This window comes from Callorhinus ursinus, unplaced genomic scaffold (assembly GCF_003265705.2).
Source record: "Callorhinus ursinus isolate GAN/ISIS: 27379988/994484 unplaced genomic scaffold, GSC_fseal_2.0 scaffold8, whole genome shotgun sequence".
Classification (NCBI taxonomy): Eukaryota; Metazoa; Chordata; class Mammalia; order Carnivora; family Otariidae; genus Callorhinus; species Callorhinus ursinus.
The window spans coordinates 70,936,739-70,959,784 of NW_027397070.1; the positions used below are offsets into that span (position 1 = coordinate 70,936,739).

General features: G+C 47.0%; 1 protein-coding gene across 5 annotated transcripts in view; it reads left to right on the forward strand.

Annotated features, from left to right (window-relative positions):
* The window catches only part of TRAF3 (TNF receptor associated factor 3), a 111,022-nt gene that overhangs the window by 68,725 nt on the left and 19,251 nt on the right, over positions 1-23,046 (forward strand). For all 5 annotated transcript variants that reach the window (XM_025869318.2, XM_025869323.2, XM_025869324.2 and 2 more), the window contains exons 3-7: positions 8,905-9,166; positions 11,217-11,268; positions 14,303-14,407; positions 15,257-15,424; positions 21,501-21,581. In XM_025869318.2, the coding sequence (XP_025725103.1) occupies positions 8,922-9,166; positions 11,217-11,268; positions 14,303-14,407; positions 15,257-15,424; positions 21,501-21,581 (651 nt within the window). In that variant the 5' untranslated portion in view covers positions 8,905-8,921. The remainder of the gene's footprint in view (positions 1-8,904; positions 9,167-11,216; positions 11,269-14,302; positions 14,408-15,256; positions 15,425-21,500; positions 21,582-23,046) is intronic.

Consider the following 23,046-nt stretch of genomic DNA (forward strand, 5'->3'; position numbering starts at 1 on the left):
CTTATTAAGGAAATCCTTGTACGTGTGGAATAACTTCTCTCTCGCTGCTTTCAGAATTTTTTCTTTGTTTTTCCCCAGTTTGATTATAATGTATATTACTGTGGATTTCTTTGAGTTTAGCCTATATGATGTTGAGCTTCCTGGATGTGCAGATTAATATTTTTCATCAACTATGGGAAGTATTTGTCCACTATTTCTTCAGATATTCTTTCCAACCCTTTCTCTCCCTCCCATCCTTTCTGGAACTCCCCTAATATCTATGTTGGTGTGATGATGATGCCCCACAGGTCTTTGAGGCTCTGTTCATTTTTCTTTGTTGTATTTTCCCTTCTGTAACTTACACTGGATAAACTCAGTTGACCCATCTTTAGGTTCTCCAGTTCTTCCTTCTGCCTGCTAAGTTCTGCAATTTAGCCCCTATTATGAGTATTTCATTTCAGTTATTGTGCTTTCCAACTCCAGAGTTTCTATTTTCTGCCCTTAAAAAATTTCTTTATTGATACTCTGTTTTTGTGAGCCTTTGTTCTGATGGTTCCTTTTAGTCTTTGGACATGGCTTCCTTTATCTTTTTGAATACATGTAAAATAGCTGATTTAAAGTGTTTATAAGTCCAGTGTCTGGGTTTCCTCCTGGACAGTTTCTGTTTTTTGCTTTTTCCCCTGTGTATGGGCCATACTTCCATGTTTCTTTGCATGCTTTGTAATTTTTTTTTAAATTGGACATTTTTAATATTATAATGTGGCAAATCTGGAAATGAGATTCTCCCTTCTCCCCAGGATTTGTTGTTATAATTGTTGTTTGTGTAATGAATTCTTGAGCTAAGTTTGTAAAGTTTATATTCTTTATCATGTGGTCACTGAAGTCCCTGTTCGATTAGCGTAGTAGTAAGCTAGTGATTGGACACAGATTTCCTTAAGTGCCTACAACCAAAATGATCTCCCAGTCTTCAGATGGAGTCTTTATGAGTGTTGGAGTATGCTTTCAACACTCAGCTGGGCAGTCAGCAACTCTTACTTACCATTCACTTTCTCTGTGCAGAACCTGAAGGTCAGCCAGAGGCTTAAGGTCTTCTCAGGTCTTTCCTGAGCATGCACACAGCCCTGGGCATTTGTGTGGCCTTCTAGATTCCCAGAAACACATTGGAGCTTGTTAGAGCCCTTTTCCCCCAGCTTTTCTTCTCAACATTTTGGTTAATCTATTATTTCCCTCAGTTGTTACTGATTGCTCCAGGCAATGGTGACTAATAAATTTGCCCCTAAATGTTTTCAGTAACCACCCCCCTACCACCATCACCAGTAGCCACCTCAGCATTGGGAGAATTCTGAGTCTATTAAGGTAAAGCTAAATGCTTTGAGTTGGTCAAAACAAACCACCGAAAGTCTTTGCAAATGAGGTCTGTTCTTCTCCACTACCCCTCCACCTCCTGCCAAATACCTGTCCCAGGATCACAGACTGTTATCCTCCAGGCCACTATCCTGGCACATGGGTTCAGGATTGGGTAAAATGCCACTGAGCTCACTGTTCTTAACACAATTCAGTTGGTTTCTCATGATTAAGTGTGCCTCTGATTGCTACAAGCTTTTAGTTAGTTTCCAAGGTCCCAAAGAAGTTGTGTCTGATGGATTTTGCCAGGATTTTTTTCCTGCTTTTATTGAAGGGTAGACTTTTGGAGTTTCTTACTCAGCCATTTTCACTGATAACCACTCATTAGTCTGTTTTTAACATTGTGACTAACTTTGAGTTTGCCTAATTTAAGTAACCACACCTGATTTCAGAAAAGATTTAAGATGGCTTAGGGAGGTGAACAAGATAAAAGATAAATTATTTTTCATATTTGTTTTGTGCCTGTTGGTTAGAGGGCATGTGCCCTCCCATGTTACTACTGAAAACTTGGTCCTGCAGATGGAAGTTTTGCTTCCTTTGGTGACCTTGAGGTTTCTGTCCTCCCTCTTACATAGATAGATTGAAGGGAACCTGAAGCAGATTCACCTCTGTGGCTTCTCCATCTGCACGACTTTGTCTTTGAGATGGTCTCAAGGTGATCACCACATTACTGTCCAACTTTAGGAAAGCTCATGATTATCAGCCTCTGAGTTGATTATGAAAAATTTGCCTCCGGTGGTGGTTTTTCCAAACCCAAACTTCCTTTTCCTTGGGACAGAATAGGTGGGTATTTGTCTTATTTTAAGACTTAAAGACATCGTTCCTATTATCCTAGTTGTTTTAGGAAGTGATTAGATGATTCTCGCACTTTAAATCAGAACTGACTTTTCATAGTGACAGTTGATGGCTGGTAGAACCTGGGATGATCAGTAAACCTGAGAGTATTCATCTGTCCACCTGTCCTGGCACCTGCTGAGGTGTCTAGCTCCTGCTTTCCCTGGGCCAGCTAAGGCCCACATCTGCCACCTCACTGATGCAGAAGGTCATGGGCCTACCCCCGGGGCCTGGTCAGGGTTCATGTCATTTCTGACTTGAACAGCTCTTGTGTAGGAAGAATGTCTTCCTTGAGCAGCGTGAGTCTATTTGACATAGTGACTTATTTGCTAGTTTTATTTGAACATAATATTCTTCTTTTGAAAACGATTTTGTAATAGAGTTGGAGCTGCTTTCTATTTTAGTTTCATATTTGCTTGTTGTTCCTTTTTCATCAGCACCACCTGTAAGATAATCTGAATATTTTTAAAAGGCCAAGATCTGGATAAACTTGACTACATTAAAATTAAGAACTTCTCTTCATTAAAAGACATAAATAAAGTTAAAGCCATCTACAAACTGGGGGAAGACGTATTACAGGTGTATTAACAGTCAGAATATGTAGGTCACCCCCACAAATCAATATTGTAAAAGATACTAGCCCAATTAAAACATGGCAGAGAGACACAGTCGTGCATTTCATGGAAGGAAAAGCATAAGTGGCCCATGAGCCCATGAATGTATGAAAAGATGCTAAACCTTTTTAATCATCAGAGTAAGAAAACAGAAACCATTGTACTTGCTAGGTTGGCAGAACCTAAGATGTCTGATTCCCCAGTGTTAGTGAGGATGTGGATTAAGAGAAACATTTATGCTGCTTTGCTTTGGAGAGCAGTTTGGTCCTAGCTTGTAAATTGGCTGTGCATACAACCTGCAGATCAGCAGTTCCTCTGGACTCTAGATGCAAAGTCCCTGGCAGGGATTGGCAGACTTTTTCTGTAAAAGGCAAGATGGTAAATATTCTAGGCTTTGTGGACCACATACAGTCTTGTCATATAGTTGCCATTGTTTCATTTGTTTGTTCAACCCTTTAAAAATCTAAAATGCGTTCTTGGCTCAAGGAAATAGGCAATAGGTAACCATAACCTAACAAAAATCGGCTACTGGCTAGATTTTACCCACAGACTTCAGTTTGCTAAACCCTGATCCCCTGATCTAGAGTACAGACCCTAGAGAAATTTACATAAGGGCCCCAGAACAGATGTGCCAGAATGTTCAGAGCACACTTTTCATAATAGCAAGGACTGGCCGCTGTGATCAGAAAATGGCTAGGTCACTTGTGGAATATTACGCAGCAGTGAGAATGCATGAAGTAGAACTCCTGCACACAGCAAACACGGGTGAAAACTTTTAATGCTGATGGCAGAGGGCTACATATGGTGTGACAGCATTCTATGAAATTAATGTTCAGTATACATCTGTTGCCCTCTTTTGGTTATGTGTATTCCTGGATATTTTATTCTTTTTGATGCTATTACAAATGGAGTGTTTTCTTAATTTCATTTTTGGATCGCTCATTGCTAGTGTATAGAAATACAATTGATTTTTATAGATCGATCTCTTATTCTGCAACTTTGTTTAATAAGTTTATTAGTTCAACTCGTTTTTAGTTGATTCCTTTGTGAGTTGTATATGCAGGATAATGTCATCTGAAAACAGAAATAGTTTTACTTCTTCCTTTCCAATCTGGATGCCTTTTATTTCTTTTTCTTGTCCTATGACCGAGAAGGGGCTTTTAAAACAAGGCTTGGGGCTAAGTAAGATGAGGAAGCAGCCCAATCCTTGTCAGACCTCCTGACCACTGTTGGAGGGAGGACGTGTCTTCTCTGTATGCAATGCTGCAGAGTCTGCAGATGGACTCAACATAAAATATTACAGTGACGCCTGATAGTGCTAGGACAGTTAGGGGTAGTGTCTGCTTTTCAGGTGAAGAGAAGCGAGGCCCTGAGGATCAATGCTGTGCCCAAGGATCCACCTCAGGGACGGACACTGGGGCAGCCTTATCACCCAGGCCTCTAAGTGCCAGCTGTCCTGCCTGGCTGGTTCCTCCCCCCGGGGCCCCTGACACCAGGTTCCCCTCCACGACCGCCTGACAGTGCTGTGTCTGCTGCTACTCCTTGTCGTCCTCTGTTGGAATTGAAATGATACCACCAGTCCAGCTCACAAAGCCCCGATCTCCCCAAAACCAATGTGATATCTTTCTCTTTGGAAGATCTGCAGCCCTTTATAACTCCCATTCTTACACCCGCTGCTTGTTGATCCTGGAGTGCTCACCTCTTCTCCTCATGACTCCCTCAAAGCTCTCTAAGGATGGGGGCCGTCTCCTCCATCCCTGTGTCCCTGATATGTGAGGTCCAGAGCTGTGTATGTTGTAGGTGCGCAGTTGTATTTGTTGAAATAAAATGTGCAGAGTCACTCTCGTGGAGAAAGGTGCTCCTGCCCATGTAGAAGGGTGGTGGGCATGCTCCCCACCCCGGCATTCCCAGGCTGAGGGCCATGATGCTTGCACAACGGTGTAGCCAGCAACACTCTTCAGGAAACGCCGTCGGGGCAGAAATAAAGTGGGAAGTGCAGTGAGATGGGGTGTTGTCCTCTGAAATAATATTTGTTTAATAGTTTAGTAAATATTGGAGGAAATATGTAATTTACAACCTTTTAGAAGTGTTTGGCAGTGATTACAGTACTGTAAAATGCACATCACCTTTGACCCAGCAGTTCTGTTGCTGTATGGTTGCCTAAATGTGCGAAGAGAGATGTTCAGGAATGTTCACTGCAGGTGTTCATAACAGCAAAACATCGGGGCACCTGGGTGGCTCAGTCAGTTGAGTGTCATGATCTTAGTGTTGTGAGATGGAGCCCTACGTCAGGCTCCAGTGGGGAGTCTGCTTGGGATTCTCCCTCTGCCTCTGCCCCTCTCCCTCCCCGGCCCCCCATTCGTGCTTGCGTGCTCTCACGCACTCTCTCTCTCTAAAAAATAAAATAAAATCTTTTTTAAAAAAAATAGCAAAACTTCAGAACCAGCCTAAGTCTCTTAATGGAACTGGTTATATAAATTATGGTAAACCATCCAGTAGAGTGCTATATGCAGCCCTTCAAAATAATAAAGTAGATCTGCATATGCTGATACGGAAAATGGCTAGAATACAGCGTTGGTTTAAAAGGAAGCTGTTGATTAATTTGCATGTGCGACACAGGGGAGAAAGAAGACCCGTTTTCTTTACATGCATTTGCCATTTCTGGATGTCTCTATGCTCTCACAGAACGCCAGAAGAGAGCATCTGCCTCTGGGTATCTGCAGTCGGGGGATCTGGTCCTTATTCTTTGCACTTTACACCCCCATATTTTAGTTGTTTGTTGTCTTCTCTGAGGGCACGTACTATTATAAATGAAAGTCTTTCTGTGCTCCCCCATATGTCCATCACTGACCACAGCATTGGGCAGATACGGATTTAGTGTTAGAGTCTTATACTTTAGAGTATATGCCACTAAATGTCACAAATTAACCAAACCCAAATGGAGCCATTTTGAACAGTTATTTTGTAGTATTTTTTGGCTTAGATTTTAAATTGAAATATAATTCCCGTACCATAAAATTCACCGCTCTAAGATGTCTGGTTCAGCAGTGGGTTGTAGTGTATTCACAGAGCTATGCACCATCCCCATTATCCAGTCCCCGAACACCTCCATCACCTCAGCAGGAAACCCCGCACGCATTAGTGCACATGCTCCCCATCCCCCAGCCCTGGCAACCATGAATCTGCTTTCTGTCGCTATAGATCTGCCTGTTCTGGACATTTCATGTTTAGACCATTTTCTTACGCTTCTTTTTCCTCCCTTGTGGACTTAAGGTAGAGGAGGTCTGGTGTTTCTCTGGTTCCTGCAGTCCAAGCACTGCAGGGCATCTTTCCCTCCTTCCCCAAAGGCTCATTCTCCAGCCTGCAGCCTAGATCGGGAATGGGCCATGCGTGGGATGAAATGCAGGGATGCTGGGTAGGATTGGCAGAGGCCCCCAGTGGCCCATTGCAGAGATGCCCACGTTGGCACCCTGCATTACAGATAAGTCCTGACAGACCTGCTGACCGTGGGCTGTCCTCTGCCCTTTAGGACAGGGCTGCTGTGATGTTTTCTTTGATGTGCCTGGGATACATTTTGCATCTGTTCACTTATCTTAAGTAATGTACAAAAACAGAAGATCCCAAACTGTATTCTTTACTTGTTTATACAGAGTATGACATGTTATAGGTAAATGAACATTTATTATTTATCATTAGTTTGATCCAAAGCTAATTGTCTCTCAGGTTTGAAATAGGAATTACCTTTAAAGAATCAAATATTTCTTTTTCTGAAGATTTTATTTATTTGAGAGAGGGAGCACGAACAGTGGGGAGGGGCAGAGGGAGAAGCAGACTCCCCACTGAGTGGGGAGCCCCACATGGGGTTCAATCCTGGGACTCCAGGATCATGACCTGAGCTGAAGGCAGACCCTTAACTGACCAAGCCACCCAGGCGCCCTGAGAATCAAGTATTTCTCCTTAAAAACTGTTTATTGAATACATAGCTTTCTACATACCATTGGCTAAGATACTAAACCAAAGTCATAAGTAGCTTATAATCTAAGAAGGAGTTTTCAAGGCTGGAAACTCCAAGATCAAATCTAAAAGCTGAAGAGTTTTCTTTTCCTGGAAGAGTCGGTTGTCATAGAAACACAGCTTGGTACTAGTGGCACAGACCTCACCTTTCCCTCTGTTAGCTCAGCAACTGCGTACTGGGTACCTTCTGCCCATCAGGCACTATTCTAGGTGCCTGGGGTTTGTGAACAAAACTCGTGTCTCCAGGGAGCTTATATTCTGCCTGAGAAGAGAGACAATTCACAAGAAGCATGCAGAGTTAGAGGGTGGGAAGTGCCATGGAAAAAGCACAGCAGGGCAAAGGGGGTCAGGTGAGTGGGGTTGGCCCGGGTGAGCCTCCTTGAGAAGGTGGGGAGGTACATTCTCGGGGGTGGGGGATCCCAGAGCATCTGCAGAAGCAAGGGCCTGACATGGAGAGTGGGAGAGGGTCACACATTGCCAGAGTTGACATGGCTACTTGGCAGCAGCTCGGCTCCTGGTCACCCGTTTTCTCTGACAGGCAAAGTAAGCACCAGGCACCTTCCCGCTTAGCATCTTAATGAACAGGATTCTGGTCAACAAATTGGTGAGCAAAGGGCTGCTGGCCTTTTGAGGTCATTTTGAAAGTTTTTTGTTTTCATAAATGGATTTCACAGGAGGCTCCCACTCTTTGCCACAGTGATGTCCTATTTTATTAAAACCAGCCTGAGTGTGGCTAGAACACCAGTTCATTTATTTTTCAGATGTTAGGCTGCTGGCGTTTTGTACAGCCCTAGTCGTGAAACGTTCATTCTTTCAGCCTCATAAAGAGGCAGAACAAGGCAGTGCGAGGAATAAGGCTCTAGAGAGTCGGCTCTGCACCCAGCAGGCCGTGGCCTGGGGTGAGGGTCTGCCTCCCGTTCCAGCAGACGTGCCAGGCCCCCACACCAACTCCGGGCAGCCTTGCACTGATGAGAGAAGGGAGGGGGATGAGGCACAGACGCCCGCGGCCTTGTGAGTAGAAGGGATTTGGCCCTTATTTTTGTAATTAGCAGAAATAGATGGATTGAGCAAGAACACAGTGTAGTTTTGAGAGACCTGGTGAGCTTTGCAAGACATTCCTCTGCAGGTTCACCAGATGTGCTGCCATGCACTTCAGCTGGAGGCCTGCACAGGCTGAGATCTCTGTGGCTTGTGTCTAGGAGCTGCTCATTTTGCCTGTTGATGGGAACTTGCAGGTGGGAACCAGGCATCTGTGCACTTGTCACCATGTGAGGTAGGACAGCCTGCCCATATGGACAGGAGACCCGTTCAGTCATTCAGTTGTGGTGTGCCCTCCGCCAGCTCCATCCCCGGCGCGAGAGTGCCTATAGCTCCGCAGTGGGTGCACCCTTAGGCTCTGTGGTGCACGGCATGGGGTCGTGGTGAGGCGAGGTGGGGCCAGGCCGGCCGCCTGGGCAGAAAGCGGGTGACAGTCACAGCGTGCCCAGACTGGAGCCTTGTGGGCACACTCGTGGGGTCTGTGTGGGGGCAAAAGTCTCCTGAGGAGTCTGCAGACACCATCCAACAGTGCCTGCTGTGGTTGGAGTGAATGACGCTGTTCTGGGCATAGGCTCCACAGCGATGGCATCACCGTGTGGTAGGCCACCCCTGAGGCACGTCACGGGACTGCCATCGGCAGTGAGGAGAACCAAGAAATAAAACTGGCTGAGAACGACTGTTGCTTTGGCCAAAATTTCAAAATGATGCATAGAATTTTTAAGTTACCGTCAAGTATTACCTGTATTTCAAAAAACCTTAATGACACAACCAGTACCTTTTAGAGGTTTTTTGCACAGTAATGTTAACAGTCATGTTTGGCTAACGTCGAAAGGAAAGATGCACATTTGCTCCTGTCTTGTTCCCATCACGCATTAAAGTCAGGAGGGTTCTTGAGTGTTACTTAAACTGAAAAAAACCCACAGCTCTCAGGTACTTTTCCGTCCCCAAACCTGTGCTGCTTCTCCTTGCACAGGAGGGCGTGATAGCATTTTACTCATTACTGTTACTTTCTCCCCCACAGATTTTCTCTTTCCTAAAATGGAGCCAAGTAAAAAGATGGACTCCCCCGGCACCCTGCAGACTAACCCACCGCTAAAGCTGCACCCGGACCGCGGCGCTGGGACGTCCGTCTTCGTCCCTGAACAAGGAGGCTACCAAGAGAGGTTTGTGAAAGCCGTGGAGGACAAGTACAAGTGTGAGGAGTGCCGTCTGGTGCTGTGTAACCCGAAGCAGACGGAGTGCGGACACCGGTTCTGCGAGACCTGCATGGCTGCCTTGCTGAGGTAGGCCCCGCAGCCCGGCGCTTCCCCAGTCTCTCTCCCGCCCGCGCCATCACTTCTCCAAACAGTACGTTCGGAAGGGTAAAAGCTCTGAAGAAACTCAAGGTTCTCAGAGCCTCGCCTGTGAATCATTTAGGGAGACTCAGTAGAACCTCATGCCTGAATTTTCCAGGGCATCTGTGACTCGCAGCCTGGACTGCCCAGCCCCATCCCACAGATTTCTGTCTCCTCCCCACCAAGCACCTCCCGAAAGTCACTCCTGCACCTGCCACTTCCCAATGGTGCTCGCCACTCTGGCCCTGGGCCCCGGTGTCCCCTGTCCGTGTTGCTCTAGAGGCTTCCGGTTCATTGGAGAGACACGCCCATTAGCAAGTGACAAAGGAGCCCTGAAAGTGCAGGTGCTCTTGGGGGGCAGAGGCTGAGGAGGACAGGGCCAGCAGGGAGGACTGAGTATGTCCCAGCCTGGGTAGGAATCTAGTGTTTTTGTGCTTACCCAGCAGTCAGCAAAGCATGCACCAAGCCTTTGGAAGCCCTTGTCAGCTAAGTATCGCTGCCAGTTTAGAATCACAGAGGGAGTCCGGGAGGCAGGCTGGAGTTTGACAGCACAAACAACAGTGTCCAAGAGAGCATCTTGGTTCATCCCCCAGGTATTTTCTGGGCATGGAGCTGGGCACTGGGGGTTATTGCAGGATGCTCTCAGACTTGCTCCCCAAGGTCAGGGCACGGGGGCCTGGGAAGGCTGCCCACTTCTCCTGATTCACCGCTGAGGGCACGGCCCTTAATAACCACACTGCAGACAGCCTTCCTCCTTGTCATCCTCCCCCTGGGTACTTCTGGCTGTGGTCTTAACCCACTTATCCCAAACAGTGAGCTCAGCTTCCCCTGCTTTGTGGCTAAAATGACTCTTGAGTCAAGCTTAGTGATAGCAGAGCAGACTCAGAGCACCTGGTTTTTCTTACCATGCAAACCCGGACAGAGCACTGGGCCAGGGTAGGACTGCTGGCTGTGGGGCTGGGGGTGGGGGGTGGGCCCTAGAGCTAGGGATCCAGAGGGCTGTTCCTCTTCTGGTTTCGCTCCTTTTTCTGCCCCTGGCTCTCCTCTTCCATGTTTTTGCAGGTGTCAGGGGATCCCACTCAGATGCTACTCAGCCCTAGGGTCTAAGGATGTAAAAAGATTCGTATGATTAAAGCAGTTTAGCACAGGCTTCATATTAGTATAGTTTAAATGAAAGCTTTTATTTAAAAACACATTAATTTTGTCTCCCATCAACCCCCAGTTCTCCTGCCCAGCTTCCCAGGCTTTTGGAGCCTCCCCACTGTGCCCAGGGCTCCGGCGTATACATGTCCAACCCTGCATCCTCCTTCCCGAAGCCTCCACTGACACTCCCTGTCCTGGACTCCGGGAGCCCTTGGCTGTCTAGGGCAGGGGCCATGGAAGTAGAGAGGGCTCAAACTTCGTTTTGTTTTTAATCTCTAGGAGATGGTTTCCAGGCACAAGATGTGGGGTTAGAATCAAGTCCAAAAAAGGGCAGCTTGAGAGCAGGGGCTCTTGTCCTGCGTTTGGGGACAAGAATGAATAGTGGACGAGTGGTTTCCTTAGACAAGGTCAGTGTTAAATTCTCCTGTTAACTGTGCAATTGCATTGGCTTTTCAGTATATTGTGAAGGAAAATAGCTTATGGAGTAAGTACTGACTGTTTTTATAAAGCAAGACCATTTGTAGGCCCTCCTAATAAGCTATGGACGCTCACACCATAGAGCTTTTCCACAGAGAGCTAGTTTTGGTTTCTGAAATAAAATTTCACTTTTAATTGAAAGGGGCTTTCCAAGTGGGACTGATCTAAGCTGTGCTGCTTAAAAACTTCCTTATGAAAAATTACCATTAAAAAATTGAGCCCTTTGCTCCTGTGGCTTCATATGTGAACCCGGTTCGCTGTGGCATCCTGGGGCTCTGGTTGCTGCCATGAGCTTCGCACAGTGGGTTGACCATACTGGTTCAAGTGAGAATAGGACTTCCACTCTATCTAATGTCTTCATGGTGTGTTTTCCCCTCAGCTCCTCAAGCCCAAAATGTACTGCGTGTCAAGAAGGCATCATTAAAGATAAGGTATTCTTGGGATTTTAATAAACAACCTTGTCAAAGGCTTTGGCCATACTTCGCCCATGGTTTGCACCCAGTGCTCTGGGCATGCTTGGATTGCGTGTTGGGGCTTGACTGTGGGTGCTGCAGTGTCGAGGCAGGACAGCTGCCCAGCTAGGTGACCTTGGCCAGGTACTTCACCCACCTGTGTCCTTGCCTGTGCCGGTAGTGGCACCACCTCCGGAGACCCCGGAAGGTGCGTGGGGGTGAAGTGTGGAGACGCAGGCCGTCCTCTCAGGCCTTTCCACCAGACAGCTGGGACTCTGCTGGTCTCAGGAGTTCAGCAGGATTTGCTCTCTGCCTGCCCCTGTGCACCACCTCCCAGTCACTAGACGGATGTGGGATTTCCACCCTCCCCCTGCCTCGTGATTACGTGTGCCAGTGAAAGCTGTCAGTGCAGACTCTCAGAGGGCCTCTGGGGGGCCGCCCACCAGCTTCCCTCCTGGGGCTCTGATCCCCCCCACCGCCCGGGGTGCCTCTGGTCATCTATACATTGCCAAAGCCCGCTAGGCATGCTTTTAGTTTGAAATGACTCATTCTTAAAGTACTTAAAATACCAATAAAAAATGTGTGGTACCAATATTTTGATTGATGAACCTAACAATTTTTTAAATGTAGGTCATTAAATTATACGATAAAATTCCTGCTCTGGGGTTTTGTGTCCAGAGCACTTTGCAGATTAGGTTTGTGGTCAGGGCCGCCCAGGTGAGTACGAGGATTTGAGAATCCAGGCAGTAGGGGCTCCTCCGCAGCCAGAACAAGGGCGCCTGGTGTAACTCCTCTGGGCAGCTTAGAGACGGAACTGGCACCATGACCACATCCCTTGTCTTCCTCAGCGTTTACCTGCTGCTGCAGGCTGCACTGCATCGAAGGGAAGGGGTTGTTTCTAGGAAAACAAGTCACCCAACTACCCCTTATCTTAGCATGGCCACTAGCATGGCCACTAGCTTGTTAACGTGTGTCCGACCCATGTGATCGAGGTAGAGGTTCAAACACCGGACCTTGTCTGTCTCATTGTTCAGAATTATTATCCCTATTTTTCAATGGCATTAGTAACTGAAGAAGAATTACTAGTTTTGTTGGAGCATCATGAATGACACTGACAAATGCCTTGGATCCTCCTCATGGGAAAATGGGGCTTGGAGACTGAGATCTGCCCTCTGCAGGTCACTGTGGGGCCTCAGGCTCCTCCTCTATACAATGGGAAAGTTGCAGTAAATCATCTCGGCTCTCAAATGCTGTACTTTCACTATTTTGACATTGCCAATCTTTGTTTTGTATCCGTAAAGTTAAACTCAAATGACTTTAAGAAACTTAATGCCACAAAAAGGAAGCTTATTTCCTACCTGCTAAAAATACCTGTTTGGTGACTTTAGTGTGTTTTTAAAAAGGTCATGTTTATGAAGGATTAGATTTGACTCCAAATTATTTTTAACTCTTAACAGCTGTTGATTCTATTTCTTTGCCTGTGGAGTTGAGAAAGGCATATTAAGGTCCTGTTTTTTTCTTACAGAGTGTTAACATATAGGAGTTTCTTAGAAACGCCTGAAGATGAAGACAGTCTAGACTCTTGCTAGAAGGAATGAACCTGCTTGTTTTCTAAGGGAAAAATACAATTAAAGAAAGAAGTGTTTTCATTTTCAAAGGGAAACATTTTCTTTTTTTTTTAATTTTTTAAAAATTTTTTTGAAAGGGGCGCCTGGGTGGCTCAGTTGGTTAAGCGACTGCCTTCGGCTCAGGTCATGATCCTGGAGTCCCAGGATCGAGTCCCACATCGGGCTCCCTGCTCAGCAGGGAGTCTGCTTCTCCCTCCGACCCTCTTCCTTCTCGTGCTGTCTATCTCTCATTCTCTCTCTCACAAATAAATAAATAAAATCTTTAAAAAAAAAAAAAGTTTTTTGAAAAAGATTTTATTTGTTTATTTGACGGAGAGAGAGACACAGCGAGAGAGGGAACACAAGCAGGGGGAGTGGGAGAGGGAGAAGCAGGCTTCCCGCTGAGCAGGGAGCCCGATGCGGGGCTCGATCCCAGAACCCTGGGATCATGACCTGAGTCACAGGCAGACACTTAACGGACTGAGCCATCCAGGTGCCCCCCAAACGGAAAGATTTTCATTATTGGATTAACTTCAGTCATTGCAAGATTTATTAAAAAGAGGGTTTTTTGGGGGGGGTTCCTGGGTGGCTCAGTTGTTAGCGTCTGCCTTCAGCTCAGGTCATGATCCTGAGGTCCTGGGATTGAGCCCTACATTGGGCTCCCCGCTCGGTGCGAAGCCTGCTTCTCCCTCTCCCACTCCCCCTGCTTGTGTTCCCTCTCTCGCTGTGTCTCTCTCTGTCAAATGAATAAATAAAAATAAAATCTTTAAAAAAAAAAAAAAGAGGGTTTTTTTTTTTTTTTGGTAGCAGGCTAATACTGCCTCCTTTTTGGTGAAAAATGAGGTATGAGGGACCAAACCTTAGAAGAAAGAACTAAAATGTTTTACAAACCATCTGCAAGATATGATCTTTTACAGTAGTCTTGCTGTTTCTTTAGCAAGCGACCTAAAGAGGCATTGAATGATAGGGGGTTCTGCCCTTGTCCCTTGGTAGGAGTGTTCCACCCATGGACACCCCCACAGAGCTGGCTCCTGGAAGGCTCCAGAGTCCAAATATGAACCTGGCCCTGGTGCATCCACACCTTGAGATTATGTCAGAGTTACTCTATTCAGAGTATTTGCATGCTCCAAAGTGATCTTTAATTATTTGGTATAACTTGTTTTCATTTGGCTTATCTAATAAAAGACGGTAGTTAAGATTGTATTATTTAAATTGTGACTCTTAGTGGGGACATCTCCTTCATTCTATTCTAGAAATTAGAAATTAAGTTGGTCCTTAATGCTTTCTGAGGTCCACTTAAGAGATGCTCTTGTGACTTTTTTAAAGTGGTTTTGCCTTCTCTGAAGTAGCAGCATGTGGAGATTAAGAAATATTAATCCTCTGAAATAACTATCTTCCCATTTCAGGTGTTTAAGGATAATTGCTGCAAGAGAGAGATCCTCGCTCTTCAGATCTACTGCAGGAATGAAGGTGGAGGCTGCACAGAGCAGTTGGCACTGGGACACCTGCTGGTAAGCCCTAGGGGTCCGTGCTCCATGCTCACATTAAGAAATAGAACATCTTGGGGCCCTGGGGGGCTCAGTTGCTTTAGCATCTTGGTTTCGGCTCAGGTCATGGTCTCAGGGTGGTGAGATGGAAACCGCCCCCCCCTTGTTGGCTCCGTGCTCAGCAGGGAGTTTGCTTGAGATTCTCTTTCTCCCTCTCCCTCTGCCCCTCCCCCAACTCGCACACACTTGCTCGCGCTCTGTCAAATAAATAAATCTTTAAAAAGAAAGAAAGAAAGAAAGAAAGAAAGAAATAGAACTCCCTGATCAGTATGATGTGGTACCCTAAGACCATGGTTACGTTGATTTTCAAAACACAACCAAACATAATAGCAGTCCAAGCCACTGAGGTACAAAATGTTATTTTTATGACATCATTGGCAGAATTGCCAACTGGTTTTTAAACACCCCCACCCTATTTAGAATGGAAAGAAATCTGAACTGGTTTTTAATTTTGGAAGGCTTGTTAAAACCTTCTCTTTCTTTTTTTTTTAACCATGAAATTCCACATAATTTTTTTTTTTATTAGCATCTTATTTTATCCTGGAAAGATACTCGAACTGGAATAAAACAAAGTCCTTAGCAGTTAACCATTCATTTACCCAGGAAGAAGAGTTGGCTTACCCCTTCAAAAGCAGTATAGTTCGGGTAATCACTAAATAGAATACAAAATTCATTGTTTCTCGATACATTTGTCACTCTTCTCTGTGAAAAATGGGGCTGGCAGCAGGCAGAAACATTTCTGGAGGCTTAGAATCCAGTATTTCAGGTTGAATTTCTTTGCCAATTAAGAACCTTGAAGTGTTTGTTTTATAGGTGCATTTAAAGAACGATTGCCAGTTTGAAGAGCTTTTGTGCGTCCGTGCTGACTGCAAAGAAAAAGTGTTGCGAAGAGACCTGCGTGACCATGTGGAAAAGGCCTGCAAGTACCGGGAGGCCACGTGCAGCCACTGCAAAAGTCAGGTCCCGATGATCACGCTGCAGGTGCGCTGCCTCCACCCCCCAACCTACCTGCAGCTCCGTCCAAGTGTAATTTGTCACAGATTTAAAGCACTGTTCTAACAGGAATAAAGAAAAAAGAGAGGAGGAAATGGCAGTTTTCATCTGGCTTTAATTCAGAGTTAAGCTTTATTTGTTTTGCCCATTTTGATTTGTATAATTAACATTTTCCCATTGCCTTGATTGACTTTCATTTGGGATGCCAAAAAAAAAAAAATGAGGACTAATTATCAAAAAAAGGTAGAATTTTTCTCTTGTCCCAGGGAATGTCCTCAAAATCTTATTGGATTGCTTCATCTTTTAAGCAGCTCTGGGACATAATCATCACTTCAACAGAGTAATTCATCCTGCAGCATCGAAGTGCAGCTGTCTGTCTTGGGAGAGAGATGAGAATTTCACATTTTTCACACCTTGATTATTTTGGCACAGTTCTGTATTGTGCATGTGTTAGAAATCAGATCCCTTATCTGTAAATTAGAGAGAAATGTTGGGAGTGGAGGACAGACTTTAAAAACAATCAGTAGTAGGGGTGCCTGGGTGGCTCAGTCGTTAAGCGTCTGCCTTCGGCTCAGGTCATGATCCCAGGGTCCTGGGATCGAGCCCCGCATCGGGCTCCCTGCTTGGCAGGAAGCCTGCTTCTCCCTCCCTCACTCCCCCTGCTTGTGTTTCCTCTCTCGCTGTGTCTCTCTCTACCAAATAAATAAATAAAATCTCTAAAAAAAAAAAAAGCAAAAACAAAACAGTCAGTAGTACAGTAGCCCTCTAATATTTGTCCATTTCTTGCACGAATACTCACTGAGTACCTACTCTGTGCTGGGCATTGTGCTGGGAGCTGGGGGTTCAGTGGTGACACTCACCTTCTAGTGGGAAGAGGTAATTAATAGCCAAACATAATGTGTGGTAGTGATTTGTACTATGAAGAAAAATGCAGTAGCATCATGGGCAAAGGGGTGATCAGGGCTGGCCTCTCCAAGGCAGTCAGGCAGGCAGTGTGGGGAGAGTGCCCCGAGCAGAGGCAGCAGCAAGGGGTGCACAGGCTCTGAGATGGAACTGACTTGGCAGGTGGATTTCAGGAGCTGTGAGAGGCCAGCGTGGCTCCCATGCCTGGTGCAGAGGCGATGGGTAGCAGGGGACAGGGAGGGGGCAGGCAGGCACTGGGCAGCCTTGAGCAAGGGGGTGACGTCGGAGTTCCCCATCAGGTGCAGCACTCTGGCAGGTGTGACGAGTAGACGTAGGGTAAGAGGAAAACGTGGAGGCGAGGCAGTGTTGGTCTGTGCAGGAGGGAGGAGGGAGGTCCACTGGGGTACATTGGGAAGGTAGAGGCAATGGTTTGGGTTCATGGCTTGAATATGGAGCATGTGTTAAGGATGATGTCTGTAACTAGAGCATCTGGATGAACCCGAGTGTTCTGTTGAGGTGGGGCTCGGTGGAGCATAGCAGGCTGGAGGGGAGAATAGGGCAGTGGTCTGGGCTACTGGTACATCTTAATTAGGTGGTCCCTGGAGGCTTGGGGACAGAGGCCTGGGGCTCATGAATGCTTACGGACTGCTAAGAGGGGAGGTCAACTAGCAAAGGAATGGCCAGTATGGAAAGGTCAGCAGAGTGGTGCCCCGGAGGCAGAGAGAGCTGGGGGGGTGGGCAGGAGGGGCAGACATTGCTGAGAAGCTGGGAGCTGCTGGGGATGACCTCTGGACTCGGCAGGACCGTGACTGATGGGACCAAGATGGGAGAGGACCAGAGTTTTGCAGCCAGGTTGTGGGGGCCCAGGTGGTTCCTGGTGGATATTCTAGAGCATTTATTGACCAAAATTTAGGGAAGTTTTTGTTTTTCTGTATGAAATGAAATGAAATGTACTCTACTTCATAATCTACATGTTTACCTTCCTTTGTACAACTTTCCTGTGCCTGTGATTTTCTTCTCTTGTGAAGTCTTTTTCCTGTATGATTTCTGTAGACATTTCCAGTTATTAAGGGCTTTTAAGAACTGTAGAAAATAGGAATAGTGTTTGGCCTAATTGAATTGTTCCTTCAGTAACTCAGTTCAGGCGAATGAGACCTATACTTAGCAGTATTGCAGCCCTTACAATGTTGGTGTGTTGCTATCAAAGTTATACTTTGCTTCTTGCAAAAACCAGTTATCTTTACTTGCAGAATAGAATCCAGGAATTAACTTTATTCGAGAAAGAATTGTACAGTGTGTCAGCTAGACACTATATAAGTAACTGACTCTGAACTCCGACTAGGCTGAAAAGAGACTGGTTTTAAAGTAACAAGGTAAGGGCTCACCTGCCCCAGGTCACCGTGGCGACCCCCTCCTGGACCGCAGCAGGGCAGCTACACGCTGGGAGGGCTCTTGTCGTGTCGGGCCTGGGCTGGGGCTCCAGGTCTCCTCCTGTCAGCTAGGAGCGCGCTTAGTCTCATCCTGTCCTGCTGTGGGCTTATTTTTAGAAAGAGCAGGCATCTCAGAGTCACTTCTCCAGCCCAGGTCACCCTGACATCCCCATATTTCCTGTGTTTTATGAAGGGCATCAAGTACACCGGGTGTTGATGAGATCCCGATTGAGAAAGCATCGAGGCCCTGGCCCGTCGCCGCTCGTATGAAAGTTCCTTTCCTACGTTTAAACCATGCTATTGATGTTACATTGCTGTTTTCAAGTTTTTTCTTAATCTGTAGATCAGCATAATTTAAAGTGCTAGGAGAGAATCCCGTTTGTCACATCCAGTCTAGAAACTGTCAGATGTGATCTCTAAACAGTTCTGTTAACTTGTGCAAAGTCAGAATTCTAGAGATCTCCTTTTCTGGAAAAATGTGTATCTTTTAATGGGAATATATCGTATAGGTGCAGCCACCGTGGAAGGCAGTTGGGCGATGTTTTATTAGGTTGAACATTCCTGTACTTGGCTAATTAGCAGTCCCTCTCCTAGCTGTGTGAGAGAAACTGTCACACATACACACCAGGAGACAGGGCCCAGCATAACCGAGCTGCTCTCTCTCGCTGTGTCTCTCTCTACCAAATAAATAAATAAAATCTCTAAAAAAAAAAAAAAAAAAAAAAGCAAAAACAAAACAGTCAGTAGTACAGTAGCCCTCTAAGAGGGTTTTGTCTGGGAACAACCCCACACGTCCATCAGCTGGGGCGGGGACATGTCAGTTGTGGTGGACCCAGCAGACTGCATGTGACGGACGTGGCAGGAAAATTTTAGGACTGAGGACCCCCAGCTATACACGACGCGAGCGTTAGCCTGAGAAACACGATACTCAGCCGGGTCTCAGAAGACTCTTAGGGTAGAGTTCCATTTTAATAAAATTCAAAAGCAATCAAAACAGTATTTTGTCTGGCCCACATTTATGTGTAATGTAACTTTTTTAAGCAAAGGAAGTAGAAACACAAAATTCTGATTTTCGGGTTAGGGGTTCCTCCCTGGGGGAAGGTGGAGGACACACAGTAAATGGGAAGCCCTCAGTTATGTTCTTGTCCTTGGTGGGTGCCCACCATATGGTTATATCTATTCTGTGCCTATCAGAGTTACATTTAATTTGGTAGACAGGACTAACTTATTAGTATGGAGAGAATTCTTACGTATCAATAGGTTATCCGTTTAAGTGGTCATGTTGTTTTCCTGGGGCTGCTCTAACAAAGTACCATAAAGCTGGTGGCTTAGAACAACAGAAGTATAGTCTCTCACAGTTCTGGAGTCGAGAAATCCAAACCCAAGGTCTTGCCAGCGCTTCCTCTGAGGGCTCCAGGAAAGACCCCTTCCCTGCCCCTTCCAGCTCCTAGAGGCTGTGGTCCTTGGCATTCCTTGGCTGGCAGCTCTCTGCCTCCCTGCTCAGACACCTTCTTCTGGGGCATGTCCTCTCCTCTCATAAGGGCACCCATGGTTGGATCCAGGGCCCACCCTAATCCTAATCCACCAGGGCCTCATCTTCACTGATTACATCTGCAAAGATCTGATTTCCAAATAAGGTCATATTCTAAGGTTCTAGAGAGACATGAATTTTGGGTGTCACTATTCAGCCCACTACTGTGGGCAAAAGCTGTCAAAAGGCAAGTCACAGGAACTATAAATGATTAATAAATATCAAAATATACCTTCCCACACATTATTAAATAATTGCAAATCACACTGCCTTTTCCACCTGTCACGTCAGAGATTGAAAAGTCTGATGGAATTGACAAGGGTATAAGCCTGTGTTCCTGTGATGATGGGAGTGTGTTTGTGTAGGGTTATTGGAGAGCAGTTTGACAATATCTATCAAAATCCATTTAAAATACCTGTACCCTTTGATACCCAACAAAGCCTACTTCTAGAAATTCATTTTCTGGTATGTTTGCACAGATCTGCAGAGACAGACGTTGGAGGATACTGATGGGTCTGGCCCCAGCCTCTGTCACACCGTCTCCTGCCCCACCCTCCTAGAACACTGCCCCCACCCACTGCCCAGTCCTCCTCAGAGCTCCCTTCCCAGAGCCCCTGCCCCGTGTTTCCTCCTGGTCTCTGCTTGCCTCAGAGGTGCTTACCTGTGTGCGCGCTGTCTTCATCGGGCCAGCCGCAGCACCCGGTACACGCCGGACCTGGGGAATGGAGGTGCAGGGAGGAGGCCTGGCATCCGTGGAACGTTCACCATGTTACCTCTCCAGGCCCATGACTGATCGGGTCCTCACAGCCCGTCTATGAGGGAAGCACAGATACTCCTCCCACTTCTAGATGAGGCAGGGAGGTGGAGCCATTTGTCCGGGGTTTTCCACTGAAAGACAAAGCCTTGACTTGGCACCTGGGAACTCTCAGGGATCCGAGCACAGCCAGGCAGAGTAGAAAGCCAGCCCCACCGCCCCATGTGGTGCCTCTTGTGGGAGGCCAGCTGGTCAGGCTCAGTCCAGTCAGGTGCTTTCTATTGAGCTCTGAGCAGTCCTGGACTTGCCCTCTGGGGCCTCTGCGGGCCTCTGAGGCCCGAGCCCAGGAGCAGAGCCATCTCTGCACTACAGACCATACGCCAGCGCGCTCAGAGAGACACCAGACTTGAAAGCACGCTGAAGAGAGTGCGGTGCCTGGCGCCTCACTTGGGCCCCCGTTGCCCTTGGTCCGCACTGTGCCTGCCTAGTTGGACTGAGGCTCTCGGCTATGCCTCCCGCTCTCCCCCACCCCCATCGTTCAGCATCCCAGCCTAACTGTGGAGGCCCTAATCTGAAAAACCAGATGAGAATCAGAAGTATCGAGGGTAACGAGGAAAACAGCAAGATTCCTTCCTGCTTGGTGCTGCGGCCTCCAGGGGCCTGTCCCGCAGGTTGTGTTGTGTGGCCTGCAGTTACAGCTCTCGTTCTGCCTACGTTAGTCTCTCTCGAGTGGCCCTTTGTCATGTGTCTGGCGGTGCTCTCCAGGCCTCTTGGGTTTGATGTCCTGGTGGGCAGCTCTTGCCGTAACTTTGCTACTGAACGGATGCCCAGCAGGTGCCTGTGGCATGGGTTGAATAGTTGTCATCCAGCCTCTGCAGAGTTGAAATTCATACCATCCAAGGAAGGGCTAAATCAAAATTTGTCCATATTTTCCATGCGTTATAGATAATCTAGTAAAATTCCAGGGAAGTGATTTAAATACCCAGCGGCTCATGCTGTTTGCAGGCGTCGGAGAAGCATCATTTACAGACCCCAACCTGAGAGGCCAAAAGAAAACCACCCTTCTCTCCAGCAAACAAAGTCTGGACCCTGGGCTGCAGTGTGAGTGGCCGCAAGGGCCAAGTCTGCCTGTGCCCACCCGCACAAACGGGTGCTGTCTGGTAGAGGCTGCTGTGGGGGCACCATCTCCAGGCTCCCACCACACCACTGTGCTCCCACAGATGGCCTCACCTGTCAGATTTGGGTAGATCTCCTGAAACACCTTACCTTTTTTGGCTCTCAAACTGAGCATGAGGACTCCTCCAAATGTGTCAGAACTCAAGAAAACTGGGCCAGTGAGCAGAGTGTCCTTTGGGTCTTCATGGTGACAGTGGAGATACCGATGGGGTCTGAAGGGAGGCGGGTTGTATGTCTCAAAGTTGATGATGCTTTCTTTTTTTCCTCCAGAAACACGAAGACACTGAGTGTCCCTGTGTGGTGGTGTCTTGCCCCCATAAGTGCAGTGTCCAGACCCTTCTGAGGAGTGAGGTAAGGGGCATGGCCAGGCCTGTTGAGGAGTTGGTGACATCTTCGAGACTAGCATGCCAGAGACTCCATCCTTCCCCAGTAGCTGAAGTTGAAGGTTTCGTAGATCACGATAGTGATGCGTACGGTAGAAAGGCAACAGAGAACCTCATGCCATTTTGGGGCATCAGAAATTTCAGAAGCAAGCAAATAAACGCTACAGAGTGGTTAAATTCAGAGCAAAATATTGTTAGGAACTGAGAAAATGGAATTACTTTACAAAAGTGCAAGCAAAAGTAATAACTTTTTAGGTTCTAAAAAACTATTTTTAAATCTGTAAAATAGGAGTTACTGTAAGATTATCTCAAAATAAATGACTTTACAGACACTCCAGACCCCGTTTGGCCACATATGCTGGGCAGGGTTGGTGCTGCGGAGCAGGTGGGCCCGTAGGTGGCTCCCACATTTCAGGGGCCAGTGAGAAGGGCCTTGTGTAGCCTCCCCCAGAGGTCATGTGTCTCACACTGCCCTTGGGCATACTTTTTTTTAAGGCAGGTAGATTTTACATTAACTTAATTTGATCAGGACATATCCAGTTGGAAAAATTCCAAGGATTCTTAAATGTTTTGGCATCTGGTCCTGATCTGGAGCCCCTTTGGTTGCTGTTTTGGGAGCATCTGGGGCTCCTGTGCCCCCTGGTCCCCTGGCAGGTCCCTCAGGCCCGGGTGCTCTGATCTGAGGAGGCTGCTCACCTCAGCCTTTTTCAACAGCCTGGAATTTTACCACTGGGTATTGAGGAGGTGTGAGGGTCAGTGTCTTCTCACATCCCCTCTGAGCAAGAGGACCTATGTGGGCCTGGAGCCAGGAGCACGGGGTACAGAGAGGACCCCCCAGAACCACTCTCACCCAGAGTGTGTCCTCCCAGGAAGGTGACTCTGCTAGGCCAGGGCAGGGTCTTGTCGGGTGGCCATGGTCCCTAGGCCTGGAATGTGCCTCTGGGAGTGGCAGGGAGATGCATATAGATTTCCGCTACTAGGAAGTCCCTCTGCTAACGCGAATGGATGAAGCGTCTGCAGTGTTGAAGTGATTACCAGGGTTTTATACGCTTTCCAGAATTTTCACTCAGGGCTACCTGAATTAGGGACAGATGCTAACTCCATTTGCCTCCAAGTTATTTTTCTTTTAAAAATCTTTAAACCTGCATTTATCTTGGGTTTCTGGTGAACAATGCTATTGGTCTATAAATTATTCTTGCCTCTATTCCAAAGCTCCTGTGAGAAATGATGATAAAGGCTCTGAGAGAAATGATAATGAGCCAGTTTAAGAGAAAGTGTGGGGCGCCTGGGTGGCTCAGTCGTTAAGCGTCTGCCTTCGGCTCAGGTCATGATCCCAGGGTCCTGGGATCGAGTCCCACATCAGGCTCCCTGCTCAGCGGGAAGCCTGCTTCTCCCTCTCCCACTCCCCCTGCTTGTGTTCCTGCTCTCGCTGT